General features: G+C 37.5%; 1 protein-coding gene across 6 annotated transcripts; it reads right to left on the bottom strand.

Annotated features, from left to right (window-relative positions):
• Positions 1-250: 250 nt before the first annotated feature.
• ZNF790 (zinc finger protein 790) lies at positions 251-27,757 on the bottom strand. 6 transcript variants are annotated; one of them, XM_060652059.3, is made up of 7 exons: positions 27,186-27,743; positions 18,304-18,385; positions 17,156-17,282; positions 16,764-16,859; positions 7,967-9,304; positions 4,222-4,309; positions 251-3,327 (listed from the first exon to the last, which is right to left on the bottom strand). In XM_060652059.3, the coding sequence occupies exons 2-7, from the start codon at positions 18,310-18,312 to the stop codon at positions 3,321-3,323; spliced, it is 1,665 nt and encodes a 554-aa protein (XP_060508042.1). In that variant the 5' UTR covers positions 18,313-18,385; positions 27,186-27,743; the 3' UTR covers positions 251-3,320. The 6 variants fall into 6 exon arrangements, with proteins under 6 accessions (XP_060508042.1, XP_060508041.1, XP_060508038.1 ...); XM_060652058.2 differs by lacking the exon at positions 251-3,327 and having other exon boundaries at positions 3,334-4,309; positions 27,186-27,742; XM_060652055.3 differs by lacking the exons at positions 251-3,327; positions 4,222-4,309 and having other exon boundaries at positions 6,818-9,304; positions 17,156-17,279; positions 27,186-27,754.

The following is a 27,757-nucleotide window of genomic DNA, read 5'->3' as shown; positions in this document are numbered from 1 at the left end:
AAGTACTACTATATTAAAAAGGAGTGGGGCGCCTGGGTGGCTCAGTCGGTTAAGCGTCCGACTTCGGCTCAGGTCATGATCTCGCTGTCCATGGGTTCGAGCCCCGTGTTGGGCTCTGTGCTGACAGCTCAGAGCCTGCAGCCTGCTTCCGATTCTGTGTCTCCCTCTTTCTCTGACCCTCCCCTGTTCATGCTCTCTCTCTCTCAAAAATAAATAAATGTTAAAAAAAATTTTTTTTTAAATCTTTAAAAAAAAAAGGGGGGGGGGTCATACACTGTTCAGGGCCTGGCACTTTAGGAGGTGTTTTTGGAGTGTGTTACATGCACTCTATTATTGTGTCTTGGCTGCTTTATCTAACTACTCATAGTGGTGGATTGGACTGTCCACCAGGTGTGCTTTGATTTGTTCACTGAGGTAACCCTGGAAAATAGGAGGAGTTGGGGGGGCGGGAAGAAACCTTACCCTAAACAAAGAGCAAAATGATAGGGGAGGGAAAAAAGACCAGGCAGAGAGAATCAAAGAAACTATTGGGCTTAATCCAGAAAGACAGAGAGGAAAATAAAGGAGATACAGAAAAGGTAAAAAAAGGATAGAGTAAAAATGCCGGATTAAACAACCAGAACAGAAATTAAAAAAAAAAAAAAAAAAAAAGGAAAAATATATAAGTATTGACCAAAAATCAAATCAGAAACTATAAGGCTGATTCCAAGGTGGGGGTCGGGGGGAAGGAGAGTAGAAAGGTAATGCAGGGAAAAGAGAAGAAGTAATAATAATAATAATTTAAAAAGAAAAAAAAAAACAGACTAACATACAAAACTGCAGGACAGTTGTCTGTTGGTGCCTTGGAAACAGTGGTTGTGCTGGTCTGGAGGAGGGACGAACTAGTTCAGTGAGTGTCAATCTCACCCTGGTAAATAAGCAGTTCCTGGCCTCGGAAGGGCAACGTTTGGTGTAAGTGGGTCCCACCTCCACTGGAGGTGGCTGTGCTGCTCCCTGAAGCCCCACTGTGTTAGTGATGTGGAGGAAAATGGCGACACCCCAATCTCTCCTCCTACCAGGTGTCCCAAACCACACTGTTTATGCTGCCCTGACAGAGCAGCACAGACTTCAGTGGCCGATTTGCCCTGCTCTACAGTCTCCCCTGACTCCCCAGTGCTCGACTGGGATCCAAAACCCAATGTCTTAAAGGATCCTGCTCCATGTGGACACCCAGTTCTGAAATAGCACTCTGCTCAGTTGACAAAGGGCCTCTGGCTGGCGCCTTCAGGGTCTTTTGTCTTTGCAGGGGCAATAAACCTTCTTCCCACAGTGCTCAAGGGAGGGGGCTTTCTCAAAGCACACCCCTGAGAATGCTACCAAGCCCGGGGTTGGCTCCCCTCCCCCTCCCACCCCAGGCATGTGCACCAGGACATATGCAGTCTCTTTACCACATCCAACCAAATTAACAAAATTAATTAGTATCTAATACCCAATCCATGTTCAATTTTTCATGATTTCCTCAAAATATCTGTTCAGTTATTTGTTCCAAGTCTGGACTCAAGAATGTTCCACACTTTGAATCTGGTTGATAAGTTACCTTTAAGTCTCTTTTGAACTAAGGCAGTTCATTTTTCTCCCTCCTTACCATGCCACTCATTTACTGAAGAAACTTGGCAATTTGTCCCATAGAATTTTCCACATTCTGATTTGGCCAATTTGTGACCTTCATATACCACTCACAAGTTTTTAAATTCATTTTATTTCCTATAAATTGGTAATTAGATCTGGAGGTTAAATTAGATTAAGATTCAGTGTTGGGAAATATAACTTAGGTAGTACTTCCTACTTCCTATGGCATCACACGAGGCATATTAATACCATGGTGTTCCAATTTAGTGTTAAGATTGGCCAACTAAAGTGTTGTCAACCTTATTGTTATCTTCTGAAATTCCCAATAACCCATTTATTATGAATTGTTGCCAATTCCATTATTTTATTAAATGATGCCAAATGTAACTTTCTAAGTCTGTCATTTCTGAACCTCCTCTTGCCAACTATTTGATTACAGCTTGTACAGAAAAATCATGATAAATACTTGGTTCTGTTCCTTACCAAAAGAAATTTGGTTCCTTACCAAAATTCTGTTCTGTTCCTTACCAAAATTTCAGAATATGCTAGTACTCTGGCAAACTCCATAAAGCCCCCCCCCCCCGCCTTTTTTTTTTTTCATTTTGAATTTAGGCAGTTTTACCTACACAGTTTCAACCCATTGCAATAGTTTCTGATGCTTAACTGATCCTATCTTTGGTCAGTTCCTTTAGGTTAATGATCCTGTAGTCTTTGATAGCTTTATTGCTTTTAGGTACAATAAGACATTTTATGATAATTATATATACATTTTCTACTGTTGACCTGTCTTATGCCATTTCTCTAAGGAGAACTTTTTCTTTTTATAGAAAATGGAATTTGAAAACTACAGTCTGGATACATGGGCAACTCATAGCTTCTAGGTCACTAATGTTTTTAAACCCCTTAGTAGGGGTGCCTGGCTGACTAAGTTGGTAGAGCATGCAACTCTCAATCTCAGGATCATGAGTTCAAGCCCCACATAGGGCATAGAGCCTACTTAAAAAAATAAATAAACCCCTTAGGTAGAAAAATAATACCAATATTACCACTAACAAAAGACTAATAAAGGCAGTTTAGATTTCTTTATATTTCTCTTTGTGCTTGAGATACAGAATATCTTTGAGATATTCTCCTAATGGTAAGTCAAAATATTTTAACACCGTTTGAAATTATTATTCTTTATGTTGTTATACCAGAACATGATGTAGAATCAAATCCACTGGTTTTGATACAGGTTTATTTTCCTTTTTGACTTAATTTTTAAAATAAAAGCTGATATGTAAAATATCTACATGGATCCAAAGTCAAAACAAAAAATAAGGTATAACCAAAGATAAACCTTTCATCCTTGCCCTCCCCTGTTGTTTCATCTTGAGATTCCTTTTTTTTTTTTTTTTCTCAGTGTTTATTTATTTTTGAGAGACAGAGACAGACTGTGAACAGGGGAGGGGCAAAGAGAGAGGGAGACACAGAATCTGAAGCAGGCTCCAGGCTCTGAGCTGTCAGCACAGAGTCTGATGTGGGGCTCAAACTCATGAACCATGAGATCATGACCTGAGCTGAAGTCGGACACTTAATCTACTGAGCCACCCAGGCACCCCGAGATTTTTTTAAAGTACAGGTATATATAGTATCCCCCTCTTCTTTCACAAATATTAGTATAATAAACATATTCTGCACTTACCTCTTTTTCATTTAAGATACTCTGAAGATCACTCCCTAGAAAAACACAGATGCACAATACTCCACTGTACATTCATATGATAGTTAATTCACCCAGTCTATTGCTGGACATCTAGGTTGTTTCCAATTTGCTGCATTTACAAATCATGTTTTTAAAAAATTCCTTAGTGTATACCATATTTTGTAATTTTATGAGTGTATCTTTGGGATAGAAATAAGGGTGCTGGTCTTATGGTAAATGCATGAGACTACACCTGGACATTGCTTAATTCCCTCCTATATGGACTGTACTATATTTTTTCATTTTCATCAGCAATTTCAGAGTTCTTGTTTTTTCAGTCTTGACAATAGAGCATATTAATACCCTTTAGGATTTCTGTGCATCTGGTAGGGATGAAGTGGTATCTCAATGTAGTGTAACTTGCATTCTCATCTCAAATTTTAGAATCTTTAAGGATATTAGTCTGTGATATACTTGCAAATATCTCCAATTTTTCATTGTCCTTTATCTTTAACATGGAGTCCTATAAAAATTATTTACTTTTTTCTTTATTTCTACTTGGATTTTTGAGTCATACTTCTTAATATCTCCATTCCAGGGTTATAAAGAAATTCACCCATGTAGTATTTGTAAAGTTTCTTTCTGTTTTATTTTTAGTTTTTACATTTAGATATCTGGATTTATTGGGAATTCATCCTACTTTACACTGTCAGAGAGGAAACTGATTTTTTTCCCATAAATTTCATCCAATTGTGCTAATACTAATGATTAAAAAATTCTTTCCCAAAATAAATCTAGCAGAATGGTTCCTACAAAGAAAGGTGGTTAGGGAATGACTAAAGAATTTCTGTTATCTCTATGGTAGACTAGAGAAGACATTATCAAAATTCACAAACATACCAATGGAAAGGGGTTCAAGAAACACGTACCTCAGGCATTCAAGGAGATCCAGGGATTCACAATGAAGGAGACAAGAGCACCAGATATGCACACTGATACTAAACTCAACACAGAAGTCTAGGCCAAAAGAAAAAGGAATGGCCATAGTTATCTGTATATGGACGTCCAGAAAGCTGTTACATTTCTCAGTGTAATCATCACCTTAACAAAAATAGTCAGCATGAATGAAAATGGCTCGTTTATTACAATAAAGTAATATAACAAAAAAATTTCACTTTCCCCACATGAGTTGAGAAATTCCACAGAAGACAATAATTTCAGAGGGAAGTATGTTCCCTAATACTGTTTAACTACTGTTAAAGAACTGAATTATGTGCTACATACATGTACATAAACTCAATATTCTTTAACTTATGTAATACTAAAAGGTATCAAGAAAATACCCTTAGAACAAATTAAGTGCTGAACTGGTAAAGTACATCTTCATCAATGATACACCTTGCTGTTATGCATAAACTACAGAATTATCACCTATCCAGGTCAGAGTTTAAACATTCTGGGTAAACATCATTTGACTATTGTATTAGTTTTTTGTTTTTGTTTTTAGAGAGAAAGAGGGAGTGAGCACAAGTGGGGGAGAGGCAGAAAGACAGGGAGAAGAGAATCCCAAACAGGCATCGCACTTTCTGCACAGAGCTTGATGTGGGGCTTTAACTTATGAACTGTGAGATCATGACCTGAGCCAAAGACAGATGCTTAACTGACTGAGCCACCCAGGTGCCCCTGTATTAGTTTTTGTCACGTATGTTCATGAGTAAAATTCTTCTGGAATTTGTTGTTCAGGGGCTACTCCACATCTAATTTTCTTATCAGAATTACGTGAGTCTTTTAGCATCTGCTAGCAATTTTTCCATAGGATTTTGTTTCTTCAGGGAGCAGCCTGTACTCCTACATGAGTTATAAAGATTATTTTTTTCTAACTGTTAAATTTTTTGGCCCCTTTTAGTTACTCTTGAAATTTAGTAATTTATTTTCCTAGAAAACAAACTATATTCTATTTAAAATTTGTTTCTAGTAAGGTTTATATCTCTTTATATTGCCATTAAAAATACCCTCTAAAACATGTACCACAGTTCTCCTTTCTTATGATAATGTTAAGGCATTGCTACCAAGAAACATTTTGACTTAAAATAAAAAACCTTCTGTATTGTTATTTATTCCATGAATTTTTCTTTATTTTCGTTAAATAAAGCTTTCCATCAATTCAGAGGCACCTGGGTGGCTCAGTCGGTTAAACATCCGACTCTTGATCTTGGCTCAGGACATGATCTCATGGTTCGTCAGTTTAAGCCCCACCTTAGGCTCTGCTCTGGCAGTGCAGAGACTGCTCGGGATTCTTTCTCTCTCCTACTCTCTCTGCCCCTCCCCTGCTCACACACCCTCTCTCAAAATAAATAAACATAAAAAAAAATTAAGAAAAAAACACATTTCTATCAATTCAAATGCCCATTGGGGCATTAGCTCTTACTTTAGCTTGTTAAGTAATCATTATTTAATTTGACAAATACTTGGACTCTACAATATGACAGGCACTGTTATAAGTGTTGGAAATAGAGTGGTGACAAGAAGTAAACTTCCCTCAATTTTCTTTGTTACATACATAAGAGTAATTTCCATAGAGAGCTGCCATGGTCATGTTCATAGGATTTGACATATAGGAGTTTTGTTATCATTCACATCTAAATAAGCCTGTAATTTCACTTTTGATTTGCTCGTTACTTTGATAATTTATAAATGTAGTGTTAAATTTCCAAGAGATCAGAATTCATTTGGCTATTTTCTAATTTCTAAATTTCAGGGGCACCTGGGTGGCTTAGTCAGTTAAGCATCTGACTCTTTTGTTTTTTTTTTTTTAACGTTTATTTATTTTTGGGACAGAGAGAGACAGAGCATGAACAGGGAAGGGGCAGAGAGAGAGGGAGACACAGAATCGGAAGCAGGCTCCAGGCTCTGAGCCATCAGCCCAGAGCCCGACGTGGGGCTCGAACTCACGGACCGCGAGATCGTGACCTGACCTGAAGTCGGATGCTTAACCCACTGAGCCACCTAGGCGCCCCGCATCTGACTCTTGATTTTCTCTCAGGTCATGATCTCACAGTTCATGAGACTGAGCCCCACATTGGGCTCTTGCTGACAGTGGGGAGCCTGCTTGAGATTCTCTCTCTCTCTCTGCCCCTACCCTGCTCATGCTTTCTCTCTCGAAATAAATAAACTTAAAAAAAATAAATTGTCATTGTGGTGATAAAATGGATATGACATTTGGCTTTAGAAATCTGTTAGGGGGCACCTGGATGGCGCAGTCGGTTAAGCGTCCGACTTCAGCCAGGTCACTATCTCGCAGTCCGTGAGTTCGAGCCCCGCGTCAGGCTCTGGGCTGATGGCTCGGAGCCTGGAGCCTGTTTCTGATTCTGTGTCTCCCTCTCTCTCTGCCCCTCCCCCGTTCATGCTCTGTCTCTCTCTGTCCCAAAAATAAATAAAAAACGTTGAAAAAAAAATTAAAAAAAAAAAAAAAAAAGAAATCTGTTAGGGACCTAAATGCCTTTAAAAACAAAACCAAAAAAAAAAAAAAAAAAAAAAAAAAAAAAAACAAACCACTGGTGAGCATTCAACAACTCCACTTTCATTAAAACAATAAGGCTTTCTTTATAGTATGAATTTTTTTATGCAGCAAATGAATTTAATACGGAGTCAAAGCTTTCTTCCCTTCCGTTTGACTGGTTTTTCTTCAGAATTAGCATCCTGCTGTTCAATAAGACACACATATAGATGGCATATTTGTCTACATTCATTATATTGTTAAGGTCTTCCTCTCATAGAAGTTGTCTAACACTAATATTAATGATGGTTATTAAGTCATTGAAGTCATCAAGCTCATTTAACCCTTGTAATCAAATAAGGAAACACAGATTCAAGTTACTTTCCAAAAAATACAAAGATAAGAGGTGTTGAAACTAAGACATGCCAAATAAACTGCATGACACAGCTCAAGGCTTTCCAAGATTAATTATGTAACAGAAATTCACCTTTGGTATAATTTTGTGGAACTATAACAAAATTTAATAGGAATGGAAGGTTTCCCTATGTGAGTTAGATTTAAATTCTATGCAGAGTAGTATCAATGATGTGGAGAATGCTTTTAAGAATGATTCAAGAGAATCACAGTGTCATCTTTTTCATAGGGTTTTACCCTGATATTCCAAATGGAAAACCAATCAGTAAATGCTTTCCTATATTAATATAGATTGCAATATGAATTCTCTGCTATTTAGTGTGTTGTGTGCTCTGTCAAATGTTCTTCCAATATTACTTACACTTATGAGTTCCTCAAAAGAAGGAATTAACTGACATCAATTAAGGAATTATGAATAAAGACTTCCTATATTTTTATAAGACCTCACAAGAGTGAAATAAGATGAGAGCTTGGAGAAAATGTCTCAAAATTTTTACATTCATAGGATTTCTCAAAAGTGTAAATATCCTGGTGTTGAGCAAAGTCTGAGTCCTGACTAAAGGTGTTCCTATAGTCTTTCCATTGATAGAGATTCTCACCATTGTGAATTTTCTGTTCAGTAAAATATGGATGAGGACTAAAGATCTGGCTACTTTCTTTACATTCATATGATTCTGTATCAGTATGAATTTTCTTATGTCGTGTAAGCTGTGAACCCCAGATAAAAGATTTCCCACATTCTTTACATACATAAGGTTCCTCACCAGTATGTATTCTCTGATGTCGAGTAAGTTGTGAACCCCAGAGAAAGGCTTTTCCACATTCTTCACATTCATATGGTCTCTTTCCAGTGTGGATTTTCTGATGTCGATTAAGTTCTGAACCACGAAAAAAGGTCTTTCCACATTGCTTACATTCATAGTTTTTTTCACCAGTATGAATTTTCTGATGCCGATTAAACTCTGAGCCATGACGAAAGGTCTTTCTACATTCCTTACATTCATAGAGTTTCCTCTCATTATGAATTTTCTCATGTTGAGCAAGATAGGAGGCCCAAATAAATGTCTTCCCACATTGCTTACATTCATAAGGTTTCCTACCATTATGAATTCGTTGATGTCTAGCAAGGTGTGAACTCCAGATATAGGCTTTTCCACATTTCTCACATTCATAGGGTTTCCTACCAACATGAACATTCTGATGTTGAGCAAGATTTGAACCACGAATAAAGGCTTTTCCACATTCCTTACATTCATGAGATTTCTCACTAGTATGAGTTCTCTGATGTTGAGTTAGGTGTGAACCACGAGTAAACGCTTTTCCACACTGCTTACATTCATAAGGTTTTTCACCAGTGTGAATTCTCTGATGTTTAGTAAGATGTGATCGCTGACTAAAGGCCTTTCTACATTCATTACATTCATAAGGTTTTTCACCAGTATGAATTCTCTGATGTCGTGTAAGATCTGAGCCACAACTAAAGGCTTTCCCACATTGTTTACATTCATAAGATTTCTCACCAGTATGAATACGCTTATGAACACTAAGTTGTGAGTGAAATCTAAAGGACTTCCCACATTCCTTACATTTAAAAGGTTTTTCACCAGTATGAATCCTCCTGTGACCAGTAAGACTTGAACGCAAACTAAAAGCCTTCCCACATTCTTTACATTCAAATGTTTTCTTGGCAGAGTGTACTGTCTGATATTGAGTAAGTTCTGAATCAGAAAGAAAGGTCTTCTCATATTCTTTATCTTCACAAAATCTCTCACCAGTGTGAATTAATTGATGTTGATCACAGTCCGAGCCAGAACAAAAGGCTTTCGCACTCTCTTTAAATTCATTCAGTTTCTTTCCTGTATCATGTCTGTGAGCTGTGTGATGGTTAAAAGTGGACATTTTTTCATCGATGAGTATAACTTGCTTTAAACATTCTTCCTGATTTTCCTGTTGTGTTTCAAACTGACCTTTGCTTTCCCAATCAGCCCTAAAACATGAATATTCAAGGTTGTGTTTTTTACAGATTTCCAATTGAGATAATTCTCTCTCAAAAGTAACACTTTTTTGTGATAACTCCTTGGTTTGACATCTGAATGGCATGTCTGAAAGATAAGAAGGTAAATTCCTACTGTTTTACTGTTCAAAAAGAAATAAAACCTCCAATGTAGATATAAGAAGTAAATCTTAAAATACATAAAGCACACAAGAAGTGAATGGCTTAAGAAATTCTCAAATTCTGGGTGATATGAAAAAAAGGTGGAAAATAAATAGAAATTTAAGAGAACTAATAAAAGTTGAGGTGGGTGTTTCGATATATAAAAGCTTTGTTTTAGGGGCACCTGGGTGGTTCATTCGGTTGAGCGTCCAACTTTTGATTTCAGCTCAGGTCATGATCTCATGGTTGTGAGACTGAGTCCTGCATTGGGCTCCATGATGGGGGTGGAACCTGCTTAAGATTCTCTCCCCCTCTGTCCTTCCCCTACTCTCTCTCTCAAGGAAAAAAACAAAACAAAACAAAACAAAACCCAAAACCTTTGTTTTGGTCAAATTCACCTGAGCAATTCAATTTAAGAAAATAATTATCGGGTACCACCCAATCATGGAAAGCCAATGTAAAGATAAAACTGTTTCACTCAGTATGATAAATCAACCCTCAGCATATGTCAGGCATTAAAAAAATAATTCTGTAAAAAATATACTATAAAACAAACAAAAAAAGTTGAGTAGGGGGAATTTAGGATGAATAAAGGATAATATTACAAAAACCAGGTACCAGGAAGCACTACTGGGATCATTTAGTCATGTGAGAACAACATAACACATTGCACTGTCTAATCCCTTCCATGTTTACTGAATATCCTGCTTCCATATTACTTTCTGTACAAATAGGATGAAACAAGAGCATATCTAAACTAACTCAAAGACAAATGTGCAGAAATGTAATTACAGCTACTTAATTATGCTTCAATTTGCCTTTGCACACTTAAACACTTCACCCTGCTCATTTCCTCCACTGTATAAAACCAAGCCATCTTTTTGTCACATGACTTCAACCAAGGTGCTTTTGTTTTCTTTATTCTTGAGTTTATAGTATTGCTCAACCATTCTGCTTTATGCTTTCAGGCCCTTCCAACAGGTCTTCTCTTCCTTTCCCTTCTATCCAAGGCCACTGAGAATATTTCACAAAATATTTACAAATTTCAAATACTATGCAAGATACTACAATGAATATCTTACATAATTCCGAGCTTAAAAACAGTAATGTTGGGAAATAAGAGTATCAGTCTTATATGTGGGAAGTTGTCTGGTCTAGAGTTAACAGAAGAGCAGGAACTCAGTAACACAGGTATGTTGCATTTAGGTTAAAGGACATAATTATGGGTAATAGTTCAAAAAGGAAAATACTTTGAGAAGTTTTGTCAAGGGCAAGGAGTCTGGCATGAGCTAAGAATAAGTAGGACCCCTGTGTGACTCATTTTTGATATGTGCTAGGATTTGATGAAATTGTCATGTGCTTATGCTACAAATTTTTCTTGGGAGGAGAGAGGTGAGAACTGAGCAAGTACTCTAGCAGTGACTGAAGAAGTTGAGAGGCAGTTCAGTTACATGTATAAGTAGTAGTGTATTGTAGTGGAAAAAGGACAGACCACAGTTTCAGGCTCAGTTCTGTTCACTAACACCATCTTTAGGTTATGAGAAAATTACTGAGCTTCACTGAGCTCTTATTTTTCCATATGATAAATAGGGACATTAATATATTTTTTTAAAGAGATTTATTGAGAGGGTTGGGAAAACATACTATTTTTATAAAGTGCCTAACACAGAAAAAGCACCACACAAGTAGTACATGATGATGATGATGATGATGACGATGATGATGATGATTAACGATTAGAGAAGAAAAACGGAGGGGACTGGAAATGGTTTAACAGTATCTCACACATAAACAACTACTAGAAAATGATTATTATTACTGTGCTAATTATTACAGGCAAGGCATTTAAGATAAATGAAATATCAAATGAATATAAATCAAAGACATTAAAATAAATTCCTCAGATTAAATAGAATGTGATGAGAAAAGTTACTTTGAGATGCTGCCTAGGCATCTTACAGTATGACAACCCTGCCCACACCCAGAACCTCAGCATTTAGGTAAAGATCTGAGCTTAGGATTCTTACCATGAGTTCTTGCGTGGTTTTTCCCAGTCACTTTAAAAATAGCCACATAGCGTTGAGCCCACAAAAAGTTTAGTGACCTCGACCCCAACTACCTTCTAAGTAAGGTGCTTGCTACTCTGCTTTCTTATCTCCCACTTGCTCATGACCTGGGATAGAGGACTGTCCTTCCCACAGCTCACTGTGTGCCCCTGCCCCAATTTCTACAATTCATAAGTAATAAATCTTGTGATTTAACTTCCCTTGTGTAAATGTATTAAACCTGTGCCTTCAATCACAATGACTCCAGCATTTTCACTTCTCCAAAGTAGAAGCTTGGATGCTGAGGGAGCTACCTGCCAACCCTGTGTGGGTGGCTTGTGCCTCCTCATTAAGCAGGTCACGATCTGCATATTCTTAATTTAATAAACAAGCTATGGGACACCCCAAACACAGCACAAACATGAAAGTTAGAAATAATGATCCTACTACATTTTTACTCTGTATCACCCTCCGATTTTTCTCACTTCCATTTACATTCCAGGTCCTTAATTATGACTCTTTATACATCTCTTCTTGGTGAAACCTAACTTGCTGCTTATCCTGAGCCTGAACTAAACAAGTGAACATAGCTGGAAAAAATAAAATAGTGCCTACTAGAATCACTTCTAATTTATATTAAAAAGAAAAAAAAAACCACCCATGAGTAGGTTCTCAACCGTGTCAAGAATTTTTACATATTTCTGGTCAAATAGTATCTCTATATATAACCCAGTGGAAGACAATCAAGGACTCAGAAACAACGCAGAAACTTAAGATTATGACAGAAGGAATAAGATTATTCCACAAGTGGTGTTTCACTATAACTGTGTGGGGAAAAAATTATAACTCTTCTTTATACTATATACAAACAAAAACTACCAGTAAATTAAAGACATCAATGGCAAAACAACTTTAAAACTTATACAAGAAAACAAACATCTCTAACCAAATCTCTATGTGTTGTCAAACTTACTGGTAAAATATTTTAGATGAACAAAATAAGAAAATATTATGACATTATTTGATATACTGAAAAGGCTCAGCCAATTTTTACTATTCAGATTGTATTGGCACTAGCATTTGGCTTAGAGACTGATAGAATTTATGACATCTCAGGGCTAAGGTGGCAGAGATTAGTATCCAGGGTCTGTCTGCATTCCTCATGCTGTTATAACTGAAAGGCTAGAAATAAGAAACTTGAGTAAAACAGAGGCAGACCTACACAGGAACTATAGTTCAGTTTCAAACTATCTAAGGAGGGTGATGGATTAAGATAGCAACCAAAATGTTAATGCCTTCAGGTACTTGAGAGAAGCAAATAGAAATCCTCTATAAAGGAAGGTATCCTGGGCATTAGTTTTACCATTTTGAAAACACTGTCTGGCACAAAATTAAATAAGTAACCAGACAATATGAATGTAAACAGACCACAGAAACAATAGTAGAAATACACCTAAAAGCACTCTAGATATTGGAGTTATGAGACAGGGTTTAAAAGTAACTATGCCCAAAAAGCTAAAAACAAAATTAATCATTTTAGCAGATAACAAGAAACCAATACAAGTAAAAAAAAAAAAAAAAGAAAAAAAAAGAAAGAAAAAGAAACCAATACAAGTCAAAAGAAAAACTCCAAGAGAAAAAGGTTGGAAAAGTCCTAACAGAAGCATTATGACAGATTCAGTTAGAAGATTAAATGTAAATGTAAATGGAAGCTTAAAGGGAGAAGAGAGGAAGAATGGGAGAAGTAGCAATATTTGAAAAGATAATGGCTGAGAATTTTCAGAACAAATTTCATGAACAGGTGAATGAATGAATAAAGTATAGCCATACATGGAACACTACAGAGAAATAACAAATAAGCTATTGATACATGCAACCACACAGATGAATTTCAAAATCATGCTAGCAAAAGACACAAGGCTAGCAAAAAGGAAGAAAGTATACATTGTATAGCAATTTATGTAACACTCTAGAGCATATAAACTAATCTAGTTACAAAAAGCAGGTAGTGATCTGGCAAAGATGGGAGTAGAAAGGGGAATGAATGGCAAAGGGGCGCAAGGAAAATCTGGCAATAACTGAAGTATATTTTTCTTGATTATGGTGATTATTTCATGTACATAACATAATGTCAGAACAGACCAAACTGCAGATTTCAAATATATGCAGCTTATTATTTTTCAGTTTTATCTTAAGTTGTAAAGCAAAAATTTTAGGACCAAAATAAAACTAAAGTCTTAAAGAAAATAAAGATAAATATTCTTCTGGCCACCCTAACTGGGTATTAGTGTATTAGTGTTTCTTTTATGTGAATGCCCACTCACACCAAAAATACAAAATATTAAGCCAACAAATGGTAAGGATAGATCAAGCACACAGCAGACATTTATCAAATAAATACAACCAGTAATTCAGTAAACAAGAAATATCCATCCTCCCTAGAAATCAATAGCCTTTAAACTATTAAACTATTAGAAGTCTCTACTTAAAAATAACTCACTTGGGGGCACCAGGGTGGCTCAGTCAGCTGAGCATCCATCTTTGGCTTAGGTCATGATCTCACAGTTAGTGAGTTTGAGTCCCACATCGGGCTCTGTGCCAACAGCTCAGAGCCTGAAGCCTGCTTCAGATTGTGTGTCTCCCTCTCTCTCTGCCCCTCCCCCTGCTTGCACTCTGCCTCTCTCAAAAATAAACATTAAAAAAAATAAAAATAGCTCATTTGTAGTGAGACTACGTTGAAACTGATACCATCCCTGACCTTCATGTGAACCAATGCCCTCTGATCCTTCTGAAAACATAAGTATTAATTCCCACAATATAGAAATACATTCAAGTCATAGCTACCTCCCAGATACCCATGTGTTTACCATGAATCTGCTATTTGTTTCCAAACCTGTTTATACCAACTGTTTTTGACATTTTAACTTGTATATGTTAGTATCATTATATAAAGAAATATGAAAGAAAGATTGTTTTTTATGAAAACTAAGTGAATACTCTAAAAAAACTCATTTAAGAAGGCTACAAATTTTATTTTAGTAGCTTGGAGTCAATTATAAAGACTGGGGGAAAAGATTCCACAGTAAGATTAACTAAATTCTTATTCAAAACAGAAACCAAAAAATTAGGAGAATGAATTACTAGTGTGGTTAATATAAGAATAGGCAGAACTCCAATTAGGGAGAGCATGCCCTGGCCCTATAATGAAACACGGGTAAATGGTTATGGGTTGTAAATAAATATAGTTTAAGGTATTCACATAATTTTCTATGATTTAAAGTAACTTTTTTAATGACAAATCAATTAACTATCTTAAATTAATTGGGCACATTGTATTCTAACTTTAAATCCTTTGGCCAAGGAATTTCATATCTGAGACACAACCATCATCCAATGTGGAAAAAAACCCATGAATAATTGATGTGTACTAAGAATTATAACTTTAGTAACAAGAAATACAGAATAACCTTAATATATAATAGTACATTTATAGTATGTGAAAATTTTACATTTATAGTATGGAAAATTTTATAATTTAACCAGAATTTTAAAAGCACATAACAGTGTTTAGGAAATAAAAATATAAAATAAAATTGCATAGATCTTAGGGACCAGAATATGTTACAAAAGCTTTTATTTTGAAATATGGTTGACCCTTGAACAATGCAGGTTTAAACTGCATGGATCCACTTATATGTAGATTTTTTTCCAGTACTGTAAATTAATTTTTCTTGCATATGATTTTCTTAATAACATATTCTTTTCTCTAGCTTACTTTAAGGAAGCATTATATAACACATGTAACATATAAAGTATGTGTTAATTTATGCTATTGGTAAGACTTCCAGTCAACAGTAAGCTGCTAGTAGTTAAGCTTTTGGAAAGTCAAAATTTATACATGAATTTCTGACAGTGCAAGGGTCGGTGCCCCGAAACACCCTGAGTTGTTTAAGGGTCAACTGTAATTATAAGTTCACAAGAAGTTGCAAGAGTACCCTTTACCCAGTTTTGTCCAACGAATACATCTTACATAAAGCACAATATCAAAACCATGAAACTGATATTGGCACAACGCATATGTATAGTTATGTCATTTCATCACATATGTGGATTCCTGTAAACACCACCACAATCAAGACACAGACCAAGACCATTACTACACCGATTTTACCTCTTGTGCTCCCTCTTTATAGCCATAATCACCACCATCACTCTCCCATGCTCATCCCTAACCACTAGCAACCACTAATATGTTTTCAATGGTTATAATTTAGTGATTTCCAGAACATTCTATAAATGGATTCGTTTGGCATGTGACCTTTGGAGTTGGCATTTTTCATTCAGCACAATGTCCTTGAGATTCATTCAAGTTGTTGCAGTATCAATAGTTCAGAAAAAGAACAATTTTAAAACACAAAACATAGTTTCTGGAATTTACAAACATGAGTCTAGTAAGGAAATAAAATTTATTTTCTTTCCTCGGTATTTCAAATAAAAAAGAAGCTCCAAGAGTATGTTATTTCAATCTGAGTCTTGCTCATAATAGAAAATTCATTAATTAACCTTAACTTGCCAAATATACCCCTTGTTTCCTCTTGACTGCTAGGACTTTTATGACATTGCATTCTCTTTGTTGTCCTCCATTAGCCTTAACCTCTCTTCTGCCACTTCCTATTCACTATAGCCAGAAGCCATTTTCCCCTACATTCCTGATTTTCAACTAAGCAGCCTATTACATCTTCTCTTAATTTAGAACCTATTTTGCTTACATTTATGGACATATTCCAGTCAAAAAAAAAATACAAATTTCTTAATAGATTATATACTCTTTGTTAACCTTTCTTATCCTAAAATGAAATTGGAAAATTAATAGATGTTAGTTAAAAGAATGAATTAATGAGTGCAAGAAATACAGAACCAAGGAGAATTTAGGCAGAGTAAGAAAAATACAAGATTGAGTAGGGAAAATTAAAAAAAAATTTTTTTTTTTAGAAATTTACAAATATCTAAATGAAGACATTTACAAATATCTAAATGAAAAAAAAAGAGAGAAAGAAACTCAATTAAAGCATTAATAAATTGACTACTGGAGAAAAAGAATGACACCTTTTTATAATATGAGGAAAAGAAAATGAAGAGGACTGAATTGGGAGTGGAATTTGGAGGTGAAGAGAAGGGTCATTTGGCAATTCATGCTGAAAAGGTTACTTTTGGCTCTAGGTCTCAGGCTTTTGTCCATGGGTTTTTATTCCCTGAGGAAGAAACCTGAGACCAATATTTCAGAGATGGTGCTGCCTCAATAAACATCTGGGCTCTTAGCTGCAATGATGGTGTTCCTGTGCTGGCTCAACCATCACTCACCTGGGCAATGTCCTCTTGTCTCATCCTGTAAAAATATCCAGGGCTCTTTTCCCTTCTCCAGTAAACAGAACACATCTGGCTGATAAATGCAAAGTCCTGATTAGAGATAAGAAACAAGAAATGACCAAATGGTAGAGGTTTCAAAGTTTGCATCTAGTCCCTTAGTTATGAAGGAAGAAAAACACTTATAGGAAGAGCAAGAAAAAAGCATAAAGTATTTCCAAAGGATGGAGAGGGTGGATGTTCCCACTGAGGATCACTAGAACCAAATTTACAGAGTGTAAGCCATTTTTCCAGAAAGAAGTCAGACATTCCCCTAGACACTTGAAAGACAATTTAAAAATTCACAATGTAGAAAGCAGAAAGTTCTGGGGTCAGTTTGTGAATCTTACCCAGTGAGATCATGTTGCTGTAGTTCTCCAACATCACATCTCTGTACAAATGTCTCTGTTCCAAGTCCAGGCACTCCCACTCCTCTTGAGAGAAGTCTACAGCTATATCCCTGAACATCATCAACTGCTGAAACAACAAACCCAAGCATCAATGGTGAAATTAAAAGAAATCTTTTAGGTAGAAGGGACACAAATGAAAAAGGGCACTGTAGGAAGTGGGACACTCACTGAGCAAAAAACTGAAGTTGGCTGCCTGTAGTATGGGGGACGGGAGGAAATGACATGGAAGCTGAATGCCTATATGTTCTTAAAACCTCCTGTTGTTCAGTCACAACATCCTTATGACCTTTCCGTGACAAATAGCAGACAACAGGATGACAGTCCAGAATCATGAGTTCTTTGTTGATACCACAGGGATGCCACACCAGGCTTAAATGACTAACTCCAGATTTATTATGTGCCAAAAGTTTCCCTTCCTCCTTAGGCTATTTTTAGTTGAATTTTCTATTAGCTGAAATTGAAAGGATTCTTGGAAGAGATACACTCCCTAACTGAGTATCATTTTCTGTGGAGAATACCATTTTCTGTGGGAATGTATAAAATCTCTGGGCTCTAGGCTAAGTAGTGACAATCAGCACATGTCTTATTAATATTAATCTCTCATTGATTTCCTGGCAAGATCCCTGATCTCTCTGAACTTATTAACCTTCCATCATACCCTCTATTTAAAAGCCATGATAAAGTGCCACATACTAAAATGAATACCAACCATTACCAACTCTCACCTTTAATAATCGATATATCCCATTCTACAGAGTAAATAAAAGCTTTCATGTAGTGTATCCTGTTTAGCCACTCAGTTCCACTTTGTCAAGCCACGGATTTGAAAAGAAAGTCTCTACTATTTCCTTTAAGGCAAAATATTTCTCCTCCTTCAGTGCTCTGTCAAAGTATTAGGATGCAGGAGGTGCTGAATGCCATGTTGGACAGAAGAGGGACACCTAGGGAAGGCAGTGGACTGTTTCCCAGCTATCACTTACCACAATGAATAGTGACTTAAGTAAGCAGTTTAAGGATAAGAAATAAAAATGCTCATATGATGTGATATAAATGGTTATAATTTTTGGAAAGAGGCAATTCCAACTCACATGGGCCATGACTTAAAATTCTAAGACTCAATCAGTCTTCTAGATTCCTCTCTTGGTGAAGCACAGTCTTGAGAAAGCAGAGCTAGAGGGAAGGAATCGTGAGAGGTCAGGTTTTCCTCAGAGCTTTCAAATGGACTAAGAATTCCATTTTCTTCCCTGAAGAAAGGTCAGAGGGAGTCTGCAGAAATCCTGGCCCAAACCAAAATCCAAGTCCTCATTCTCTCTCCTCCTCTCTCTCAGTCCTAAGTAACCACTAATCTACTTTTTGTCTCTGTAGATTATTCTGGACTTTCATATGAATGGAATCTTATAATATGTGAACTTACTATGACTAGTGTCTTTCATTTAGCATAATGCTTTCAAGGTTCATCCAAGTTGTAGCATGTATCAGTATTTCATTCCTTTCTGTGGCTGAATAATATTCCATTGTATGACCTAGATCACATTTTGTTTACCCATTCATCTGTTAATGGACATTTGGGCTGTTTCCACCTTTTGACTTTTATAAATATGCTGCTATGAACTTTCATGTACAAGTTTTTGTTTGAATACCTGTTTTATGGTTTTCAGACTGAGATTTACACTTCACCAATTAAATTTATTCCTAAACATTTTACGCTTTTTGATGCTATTGTGAATGGAACTATTTTCTTAATTTCATTTTTGGATTCTTCATTGCAAGTTTATAAATATACACTTGATTTTTATCTATTGATCTTATATCCAAAACCTTTTTTTTTTTTTTACCCCAGGGGCAGGGGAGGGGCAGAGGAAGACAGAAAGAGTGAATTATTTTTTTTTAATTTTTTAACGTTTATTTATTATTGAGAGACAGAGCACGAGTGGGGGAGGGGCAGAGAGAGAGGGAGACATAGAATCTGAAGCAGGCTCCAGGCTCTGAGCTGTCAGCACAGAGTCCCACGTGGGGCTTGAACTCACAAACTGCGAGATCATGACCCAGCTGAAGGCGGATGCTTAACTGACTGAGCCACCCAGGCGCCCCTAAGGGAAAGAGAGAATCTTAAACAGGCTCAGCAACCAGCACAGAGCCTGACCCTCAATCTTGAAACTGTGATATCATGACCTGAGCCGAAATCAGGAGTCGAATGCTTAACCAGCTGAGCCACCCAGGCGTCCTTTGTATCCTAAAACTTTTCTAAGCTCCTTTATTAGTTCTCATGATTTTTCTGTATATGGATTCCTTAAGATTTTCTATATTTAAAAAATCATGTCATGTGTAAATAGAGTTTTATTTCTTTCCCAATATAGATGCTTTTTATTTCTTTTTTCTTGTCTAACTGCCCTGTAAAATCTCTACAATATTGAATAGAAGTGGCAAAAGCAGCCATTCTTTTTCTTATTCCTGATCTTAGGGGGAAAACATTCAGATACTCACTACTAAGTATGGAATTTTTGTAGGTGCCCTATATCAAGTCAAGGAAATTCCCTTTAATTCCTAGTTTATAGAGTATTTTTATAATGAAAAGGTACTGGCTTTTGTCAAATGTTTTTTCTGTATCTATTAAAATGACCCTGTAATTTTTGGGTTTTATTCTATTTATATAATGTATCACATTAATTGATTTTTGGATGTTCAGACAACGCTGGGATATATTCCACTTGGTCGTATTGTATAAGTGCATTTATATGTTGCTGGATTTGGTTTGCAAGTATTTTGTTGAGGATTTTTAAACTCATTCTTATGAGATATACTTTGCCTAGTTTTGGTATCTGGGTAATACTGGCCTCATCAAATAAGCTGGGGGATTGGCTGTATTCTTTAATTGCAGCAGAGAAGGCACTGGGGAACTCAGAACGGATAGTAGGAGTCCTCCTGAACCAGGTTACATTCTGAACAACAAAGAAAACCTGGTTGTTCAGAGGAACCATATTTTAAAGAAATTGTCTTCTACTGCAGTAACAAAGGAGGGAACTCTTGAGCAGAAGAACCTAAAAACTACCTTTTCAGGGGAAAGCACCAGTGACAGCTATTCTGAGGTAATGTATCACATTCCAACAAACAAACAAACACACACAAAAAATTAGAAGTACTGTGTCCAAAGATATTGTTAGATATAAGTTTGAAATGAATGCCAGAATTCCCATTAGTATAAAGAAAACTGCCTAAAAAAACATCAGAGAATATTAGAAGTATTACCTAACATTCCACTATGAGTAAACAAATATTTGATGATACAATCACAGCTCTGAGGCAAGACTACATGCATAAATGTTACAATGATCTCAGGAATGGGGAAGAAATGATGAATAGACTATATACAAGAGTTAGTAGAATTCAAGTATGAAAGAGAACACAGGCAAAACCACTTTAGGAACAAAGAATAAACTACAAGAAGCACAAGGTATGACAAATATAGAAAGTGTAGCATGGACAAAGAATACAGAAATTAGTGAATGGAACAAAATGAAACAAAGAGATAACAATTATTGGAAGAAAACAATGAAAGTCAGAGACAATCCAACCTGTAACTAAGCAGATCCCTACAGATGAAATCCAAATCAAGGAAGAGAACAAATATTAAAAACTACATTTTTAACATTAAAAAATAATTTCCTGAAACAAAGCATGAATATACATAATGAAAAGACACCCCATATGCAGAGAGAAAGGACTCAAAATGTTCATTTTGAGTCTTAATAAAATTTCTTAATAAACATTTAATAAAATTATTAGGCTAAAACCCATGGGAAATCAAGATAAAAATATCAAGTTACCCATGAGAAAAAGGAAATTCAGTTGTCATTAGACTTCTCCACTAAATTCAGTTCCCCAAATAGTGAGGTTAGTCTCTCCAGTATACTTGTGGGAAAATAAATGATAGAATCAAAGAATTAAAAAAAAATTTTTTTTAATGTATATTTATTTTTGAGAGAGGCAGAGTGCAAGTCGGGAGTGGCAGAGGGAGAGAGGGAGAGGGGGAGGGAGAGGGGGAGAGAGAGGGGGAGAGAGAGAGAGAGAGAGAGGGAGAGAGGGAGAGGGGAGGGAGAGGGGGAGAGAGAGAGAGAGAGAGGGAGGGGGAGAGGGGGAGGGAGAGGGGGAGAGAGAGGGGGAAAGAGAGAGAGAGAGAGAGAGAGAGCGAGAATCCAAAGCAGGCTCCAGGCTCCAAGCTCTCAGCACAGAGCCCACAGGGGGCCAGAACCCAGGAGTTGCGTGATCATGGAGCTGTGAGATCATGACCCAAGGCAAAAAAACGGACGTTTAACCAACTGAGCCACCCAGGTGCCTCCAGAGTCACCCAGGGGCCCCCAGAGTCAAAGATTTTATATGCAGCCAAGCTGTCCTTCAAGTATAAAGGATATAAAAAGTTTTATGCTGCACGAACTTAGGGAATATTGTTCCCAGGAGTGCTTTCTAAATTACTGGAGGACATATTCGGCGTTACTGCCGAACACATTTAAAAGCAAATCTAAATTAAAAAATAAGATGGAGATTATGGTACCAGTATGCTGAATGGTCCCCAAAGGTTATCTACTACTTGGTATTAACACTGTGTAGTTGCCTCCTGCATTGAATAGAGCAGATTTATGTACCAAGAAGATATTGTGGGAACGATGGAGGAGGATAGGTCAAAAAGGACATTATGGCTTCTACCGTACATATTCTTGCTGTCTTTCTGCTCTGGGGAAAGCTGTATGACATGTCACAAGGACACTATAGCAGCCTTACAGAGGTCCACATGGAGAGGAACTGAGGTCTTTTGCCAATAGCCAAGTGAGGGAATCATCTTAGAAAGTGATCCTCCAGCCTCAGTCATGCTTTCAGATGACTGTGGCCTGGCCAAGAGTTTGGCTGCAACTTTGTGAGACACTAAGCCAGAGACTCCACGCTAAGCCACTTCGAAGTTTCTGATCTGCAAAAATGGTGTTAAGATAATAGTTTTATTGATTTTTAGGGTAGTATGTTTTACAGCAATAACTAATATAGGGATAAAGCTTACAAAATGGAAAAGAGACAAGTTCACTGATTGCCTCATTTATAATAACTGAGAGAGAAAGGATTTCATTTAAAGCAGCCAAGTCATTAGTAGAAATACAGAAATATTTAAGAATAAAAACATGAAGTCAGAGAGAGTAAAATGTCAATTACATTTCAACTTACAAGCAAAAATTAGGAAATTAAAAGTTAGATTTAAAATGACAGTTTTTGGGGCACCTGGGTGGCTCAGTCGGTTGAGCGTCTGACTTCGGCTCAGGCCATGATCTTATTGCTCATGGGTTCAAACCCCACGTCGGACTCTGTGCTGACAGCTCAGAGCCTAGAGCCTGCCTTAGATTCTGTCTCCCTCTCTCTCTGCCTCTCACCCACTCATGCTCTCTCTTTCCTTCAAAAACAAATAGATAAACATTAAAAAAAAAATTTTTTTTAATAACAGCTTGTACAATAGCAACAAAATTTTCAAATACTTATAAATTTAACAAAATAAGTACAAGGCCTCTGCATCAATTACTACAAACAATAGAGTGAAATTGCAGAACATCTAAATGAATGGAGGAATTTATCACATTTATGAGATGAAAGGCTGATTATTTTCAAGATGTCAGTTTATCTGCAATATAATGGTATAAAAAGGTTAAAAGTAAAAGGATGGCAAAAGATATACCATGGAAATCATAATCAAAAGGATGCTAGAGTGGTTACATTAATACGAGACAAGGTAGATTTCAGAGCAGAGATTATCAGGGAGGAAAGATAGACTTTTCAACAAATGATGCCAAGTCAATTGAATATCTATAAGGGGGAAATGAATTGATCTTTACCTTACAACATACACAAAAATCAATTCTAGAAGGTTTGTACACCTAAATGTGAAAGATATTAATATAGAAGATACAAATATCTTCATGCCTCTGGGATAGGCAAAGATTTTTTTTTTAATGTGCATTTTATTTTTGAGAGAGAGAGAGAGTGCCCATGAGCAGGGGAGGGCAGAGACAGAAAGAGACACAGAATCTGAAGCAGGTTCCAGGCTCTGAGCTGTCAGCACAGAGCATGACGCAGGGCTCAAACTCACAAACTGTGAGATCCTGACCTGAGCCGAAGTCAGACACTTAACCGACTGAGCCACCCAGGTGCCCCAGGAAAGATTTCTTAAATAGGGTACAGAGAGTACAAACCACAAAGGGAAAGATAATAAATAAAACTACAATTTACTTCTTGATTTGTATTTATTTATTTTTTAAATAAAACTACATTTTAAAAAGCAATTTCTGTTCATCAGAAAAGAACTAGTGAAAATCAAACCATGGATTAGAGGATATTTGCAATACAATGGCTGACAAAGGATTCACATCCAAGCTAAATAAAGAACTTGCTCGAATCAACAATAAAAGGACAGACAAGCTCCCCCAAATTTGAACAGCTCCCCAAAAGGAAAGGGAAAGGACATGAACAAGCATTCCCCAAGATATCCAAATGGTCCATGGACATTAAAACAAAAGCATTCAACTTCATTAGTCTAATAAAACCGCACTGCAATGCCAGTATATAGCCACCATACTGACAAAAATTTTATAGTCTGACAATACTATGTGTTAATGAGAAAGGGGAGCAGTTGGAACTTGCACACACTGTTGATGAGTTCAGTTATTTTGGAAAACTGAGATTATCTGCTTAAACAGATTCGCTTACACTATGACCCAGCAATTTTTCTCCTAGAAATAGACTCAAAAGAATGGATACATATGAACCCAAAATGACAAGTGTAAGCATGCTCCTAGCATCATTATTCATGAAACAAAACATATGTGCATCAATACTATGACAATCATTGAACAGACAAATACAGTTGGTGTATTCATGCACTGGAACATGCACCTAGCAAGGTGAACACACAATATGGATGAATCTCACAGACAAAATGTTGAACAAAGGAAGCCAACAAAAAAGGTTACATACTGTATGATTCTACATATATGTAAGTTAAAAAACAGACAATATATGGTGGTTACTTTGGGGAGCTCCTGACTGAACAGAAGCACAAGCGAGATTTCTGGGGTGCAGGTAATGTTTTACTTCTTCATCTGAGCTTTTATTTTATGGGTGTTCCCTTTGTGGTAATTCACTTAAGCTGTACAGTTTTGATTGTATTATCATGTATACACTTGACTATATATGATAAACTCGAATAAAAAGTTCATTTTACAGGGGCAGCTGGGTGGCTCAGTCAGTTAAGCATCCAGCTTCGGCTCAGGTCATGATCTCGCAGTTTGTGAGTTTGAGTCCTGCATTGGGCTCTGTGCTGACAGCTCAGAGCCTAGAGCCTGCTTCAGATTCTCCCTCTCTCTCTGCCCTCCCGTGCTCATGTGCACTCTCAAAAATAAATAAACATTAAAAAAAATTTTTTTTAAGTTCATTGTACAAATTATGGAGAAATATAGAAAAGGGAAATGCAAATAAAAAATAATAAGCAGGGGCCATGATCTTGGGCATTCTAAAATACGAAAGCCTAAAATTCATGATATAAATAAATATGAATATCTCATATATCAACTCACAGAAGCAACTTAAAGCAGAAGTTACAGGTTATATAAGATAAAATTTCATTCATACAGTATTTTAATACATTTTAATCAATCAAAGACAAATAAAGTGGAAAACAAGTAAGTAACTACAGACTGGCCATATATTAGATCACAAAGAAAAGTTCATTAAATTTCAAAGTTAAAAAATAGCACAATGCAAGGGCGCCTGGGTGGCTCTAGTTGGTTAAGCATCTAGTTCTTGATTTCAGTTCAGGTCATGATCTCACAATGGTGAGATTCAGCCCACATCGGGCTTCAAGCTGAGTGTGGGGCCTGCTTAGGATTCTCTCCCTCTTTTTCTGCCCCTCTCCTGCTCACTTGCTCTCTCCTTCAAAATACATATTTTTTAATAACTTAAAAGAAATCACAATGCAGCAAAACTGGAAATTACATGTGAAGAGAGGGCCTATGTGTTTTACCTGAATTCCTCAACTTTATCAATAGGGACTGAGTTCCCTTCATGTCATAGGGCTCAAGACTCCTCCACAGCACTAAAGGCTAAGACGCTATACCATTATATGAGTTTTCTGAGTAACAAATTATCATAAGCATAGTGGCTTAAAACAATACAAATTTATTATCTTACAGTTAGTTGGGCAGTTAGGTACAAGTCAGACATGGTTCTCACCGGGCTAAAATTAAGGTGTCAGCAGGGCTGTGTTCCTTTCTGGAGGCTCTAAGGGAGAATTATTTATTTCCTTATGTTTTCCAGATTCTAGAGGCCACTGGCATTGGCTCCCTGCCTTTAGTCAGCAATTTCGCATATCTCTGACCATTCTTCTTTTATCATATCTCCCTCTGATCCGAAAGGTTTACTGACTTTAAGAATCCATTTGATTAGATTAGGCCTAATTGGATAACTTAGGACAACTCCCTCATTTCAAGGTTCTTAACTTAATTTCATTGCTTTGTAAAGCAAAATATTCACAGGTTCCAGGGATTATACCCTATGCAGGGGCATTACTCTGCCTACCCCAACCATCTTTAAAGCTTCTATCCTTGGCTCCCCTCTTTCTGAGGGATACTCAAAAATCCACCTCTTTCTACCCCATCACTTCCTGTCCAACAGTCTTGAATCCAAGCAGAATAAGCACCAATATCCCCTGTGTCCATGTTGTCCCTGTGTCCATCATAAGAAGCCCTAGATTCCCTGATAATCTCTCTTTTCAGACAGTGCACTCCCCACTGGCTGAATGTCCCCTCTTCTCATCCCTCTCTAATTCTTGACACTTTCTAGTAGCTCTCTGGAATTCATAATTCATTAATAACAAACTCCTCTTTTATCTCCAACCACTTTGAATATTCCCTTCACCTTTGGGTCTAAGGGAAACCTGGCTCTCCCCAGAGGACTCTGAAGGCTTTCAACATCCCCTCCCCCCCCCCCCCCCCCCCCGACTCTTGCCACTGGGTATGAAAGCAGGGCAGGTATCCTCCTTGCTTTTATTACTTTCAGACCTTTCTCCCTCCTCCAGAAAATCTCCAAGTTGGAATTTCATGCCTTGCGATTACATGTAACTCACCACATCTCAGGATATTTCCCCTTGTTTTTTGAAAACGTGAGCTCATGGCTCATTCTCTGCAACACTACACTACCCTGCTTTATTCTTGGGCTTGGCTCACTCATTCTTACTTGCCCTTAAAACTTTTTCCCTCCCTCGTGGCTCATTACCACCAGCATACTGAGGCGTTATTTCCCGGCCTCTGCCCCCATCAGCTGCTGCTCCATTTCTCTGCTCATATTTACAGAGAAACTCTTGGAATGTGTTCTCTACACTGTCTCCTATTACTTTCCCCTCATTCTACACTACCCTACCCAATCCACCTAACGGCCACCACAGAAACTGCTCTCCACACATTTACGAATGACTGTTACTAAACACAATAGTCTGTTTCTGGCTCCACCGCTGCTGTTACTACACTTACACACATGGTTACGCACAGAGTGATGTAGTCACAATCATACATGCACAGTCACACCTAAATATGTGTGTAAATACGTATTTAGTAAATACGTCATTACTATCACGTACAGCTCCCGTCACCATCGTGCCCATGCAAACGCAAACACACACACACACACACACACACACACACACACACACACACCCCACCCCTACCGCTCCTGAGCGATTACCCATATCCCGATCTCGTACCAATTTCACACAGGCACCCACAGATCCCATCGAGATCGCTGGCGCGGAAGCTGACACACACAAATACAGCTCCCTACCGTCTGCCTTCCCAACCCCCCTTGCTTGCTAGCAAGGCCTGAGACTCCGAAAATATTAAGCCCTCACTGCACTCCCCAGGGTCATTCCGCTTCCGGATCTTAGACTTACCTGACCCTGCGGTCCCTTCAAAAATGTTCCGTAGGGACTCGGGCGCAAGCCTTCCTATGGTCCTGAAAGGGCCAGTGTGCGGACAGGAAGCTGCTTCGGCTATGATGGACATTGGAAAATGCAGTCAGAGCATGGACAGCCTTTCAGAGATCTCACGATCTCAATTCACAGGCCTTGGCCCCGGGCCCACATCCTTTCCCTGGGCAAAAACCATCGCCTTCACAGTTGTTTACATCTGTGGCCAGGAGCTTCTATTAGTTCCAGGCCGCGTTTAGAATGCAAGACTCAACCCAGGCCTCCACGCTGCTTCCCCACAAATGGATGCTCCAGTCTGGAAACCTGGACAATAAACCAACGCGACCTTTCACCGGAAGTAGCTTTGGACGCGATGGCCCCTGGGAAACGTAGTTCAGCGCTCAGAGGAAGGATGTAATTCTTTGCAGGTTGAGTTCTTTATCTGGGCATCTGATAGATATGGTGTGACAGAATGGTCCGGTGACCAGCGAGTCCTTACTATCTCCGTCTGAGCATTGGCCAGGTGTGGTGGATATCTCTTATCCCACAAGGCTCGA

The sequence above is a fragment of the Panthera onca genome, chromosome E2 (genome assembly GCF_046562875.1).
Source record: "Panthera onca isolate mPanOnc1 chromosome E2, mPanOnc1 haplotype 2, whole genome shotgun sequence".
NCBI lineage: Eukaryota > Metazoa > Chordata > Mammalia > Carnivora > Felidae > Panthera > Panthera onca.
The sequence above is the reverse complement of the archived record's forward strand: the minus strand, read 5'-3'. Positions and strand labels throughout refer to the sequence as shown.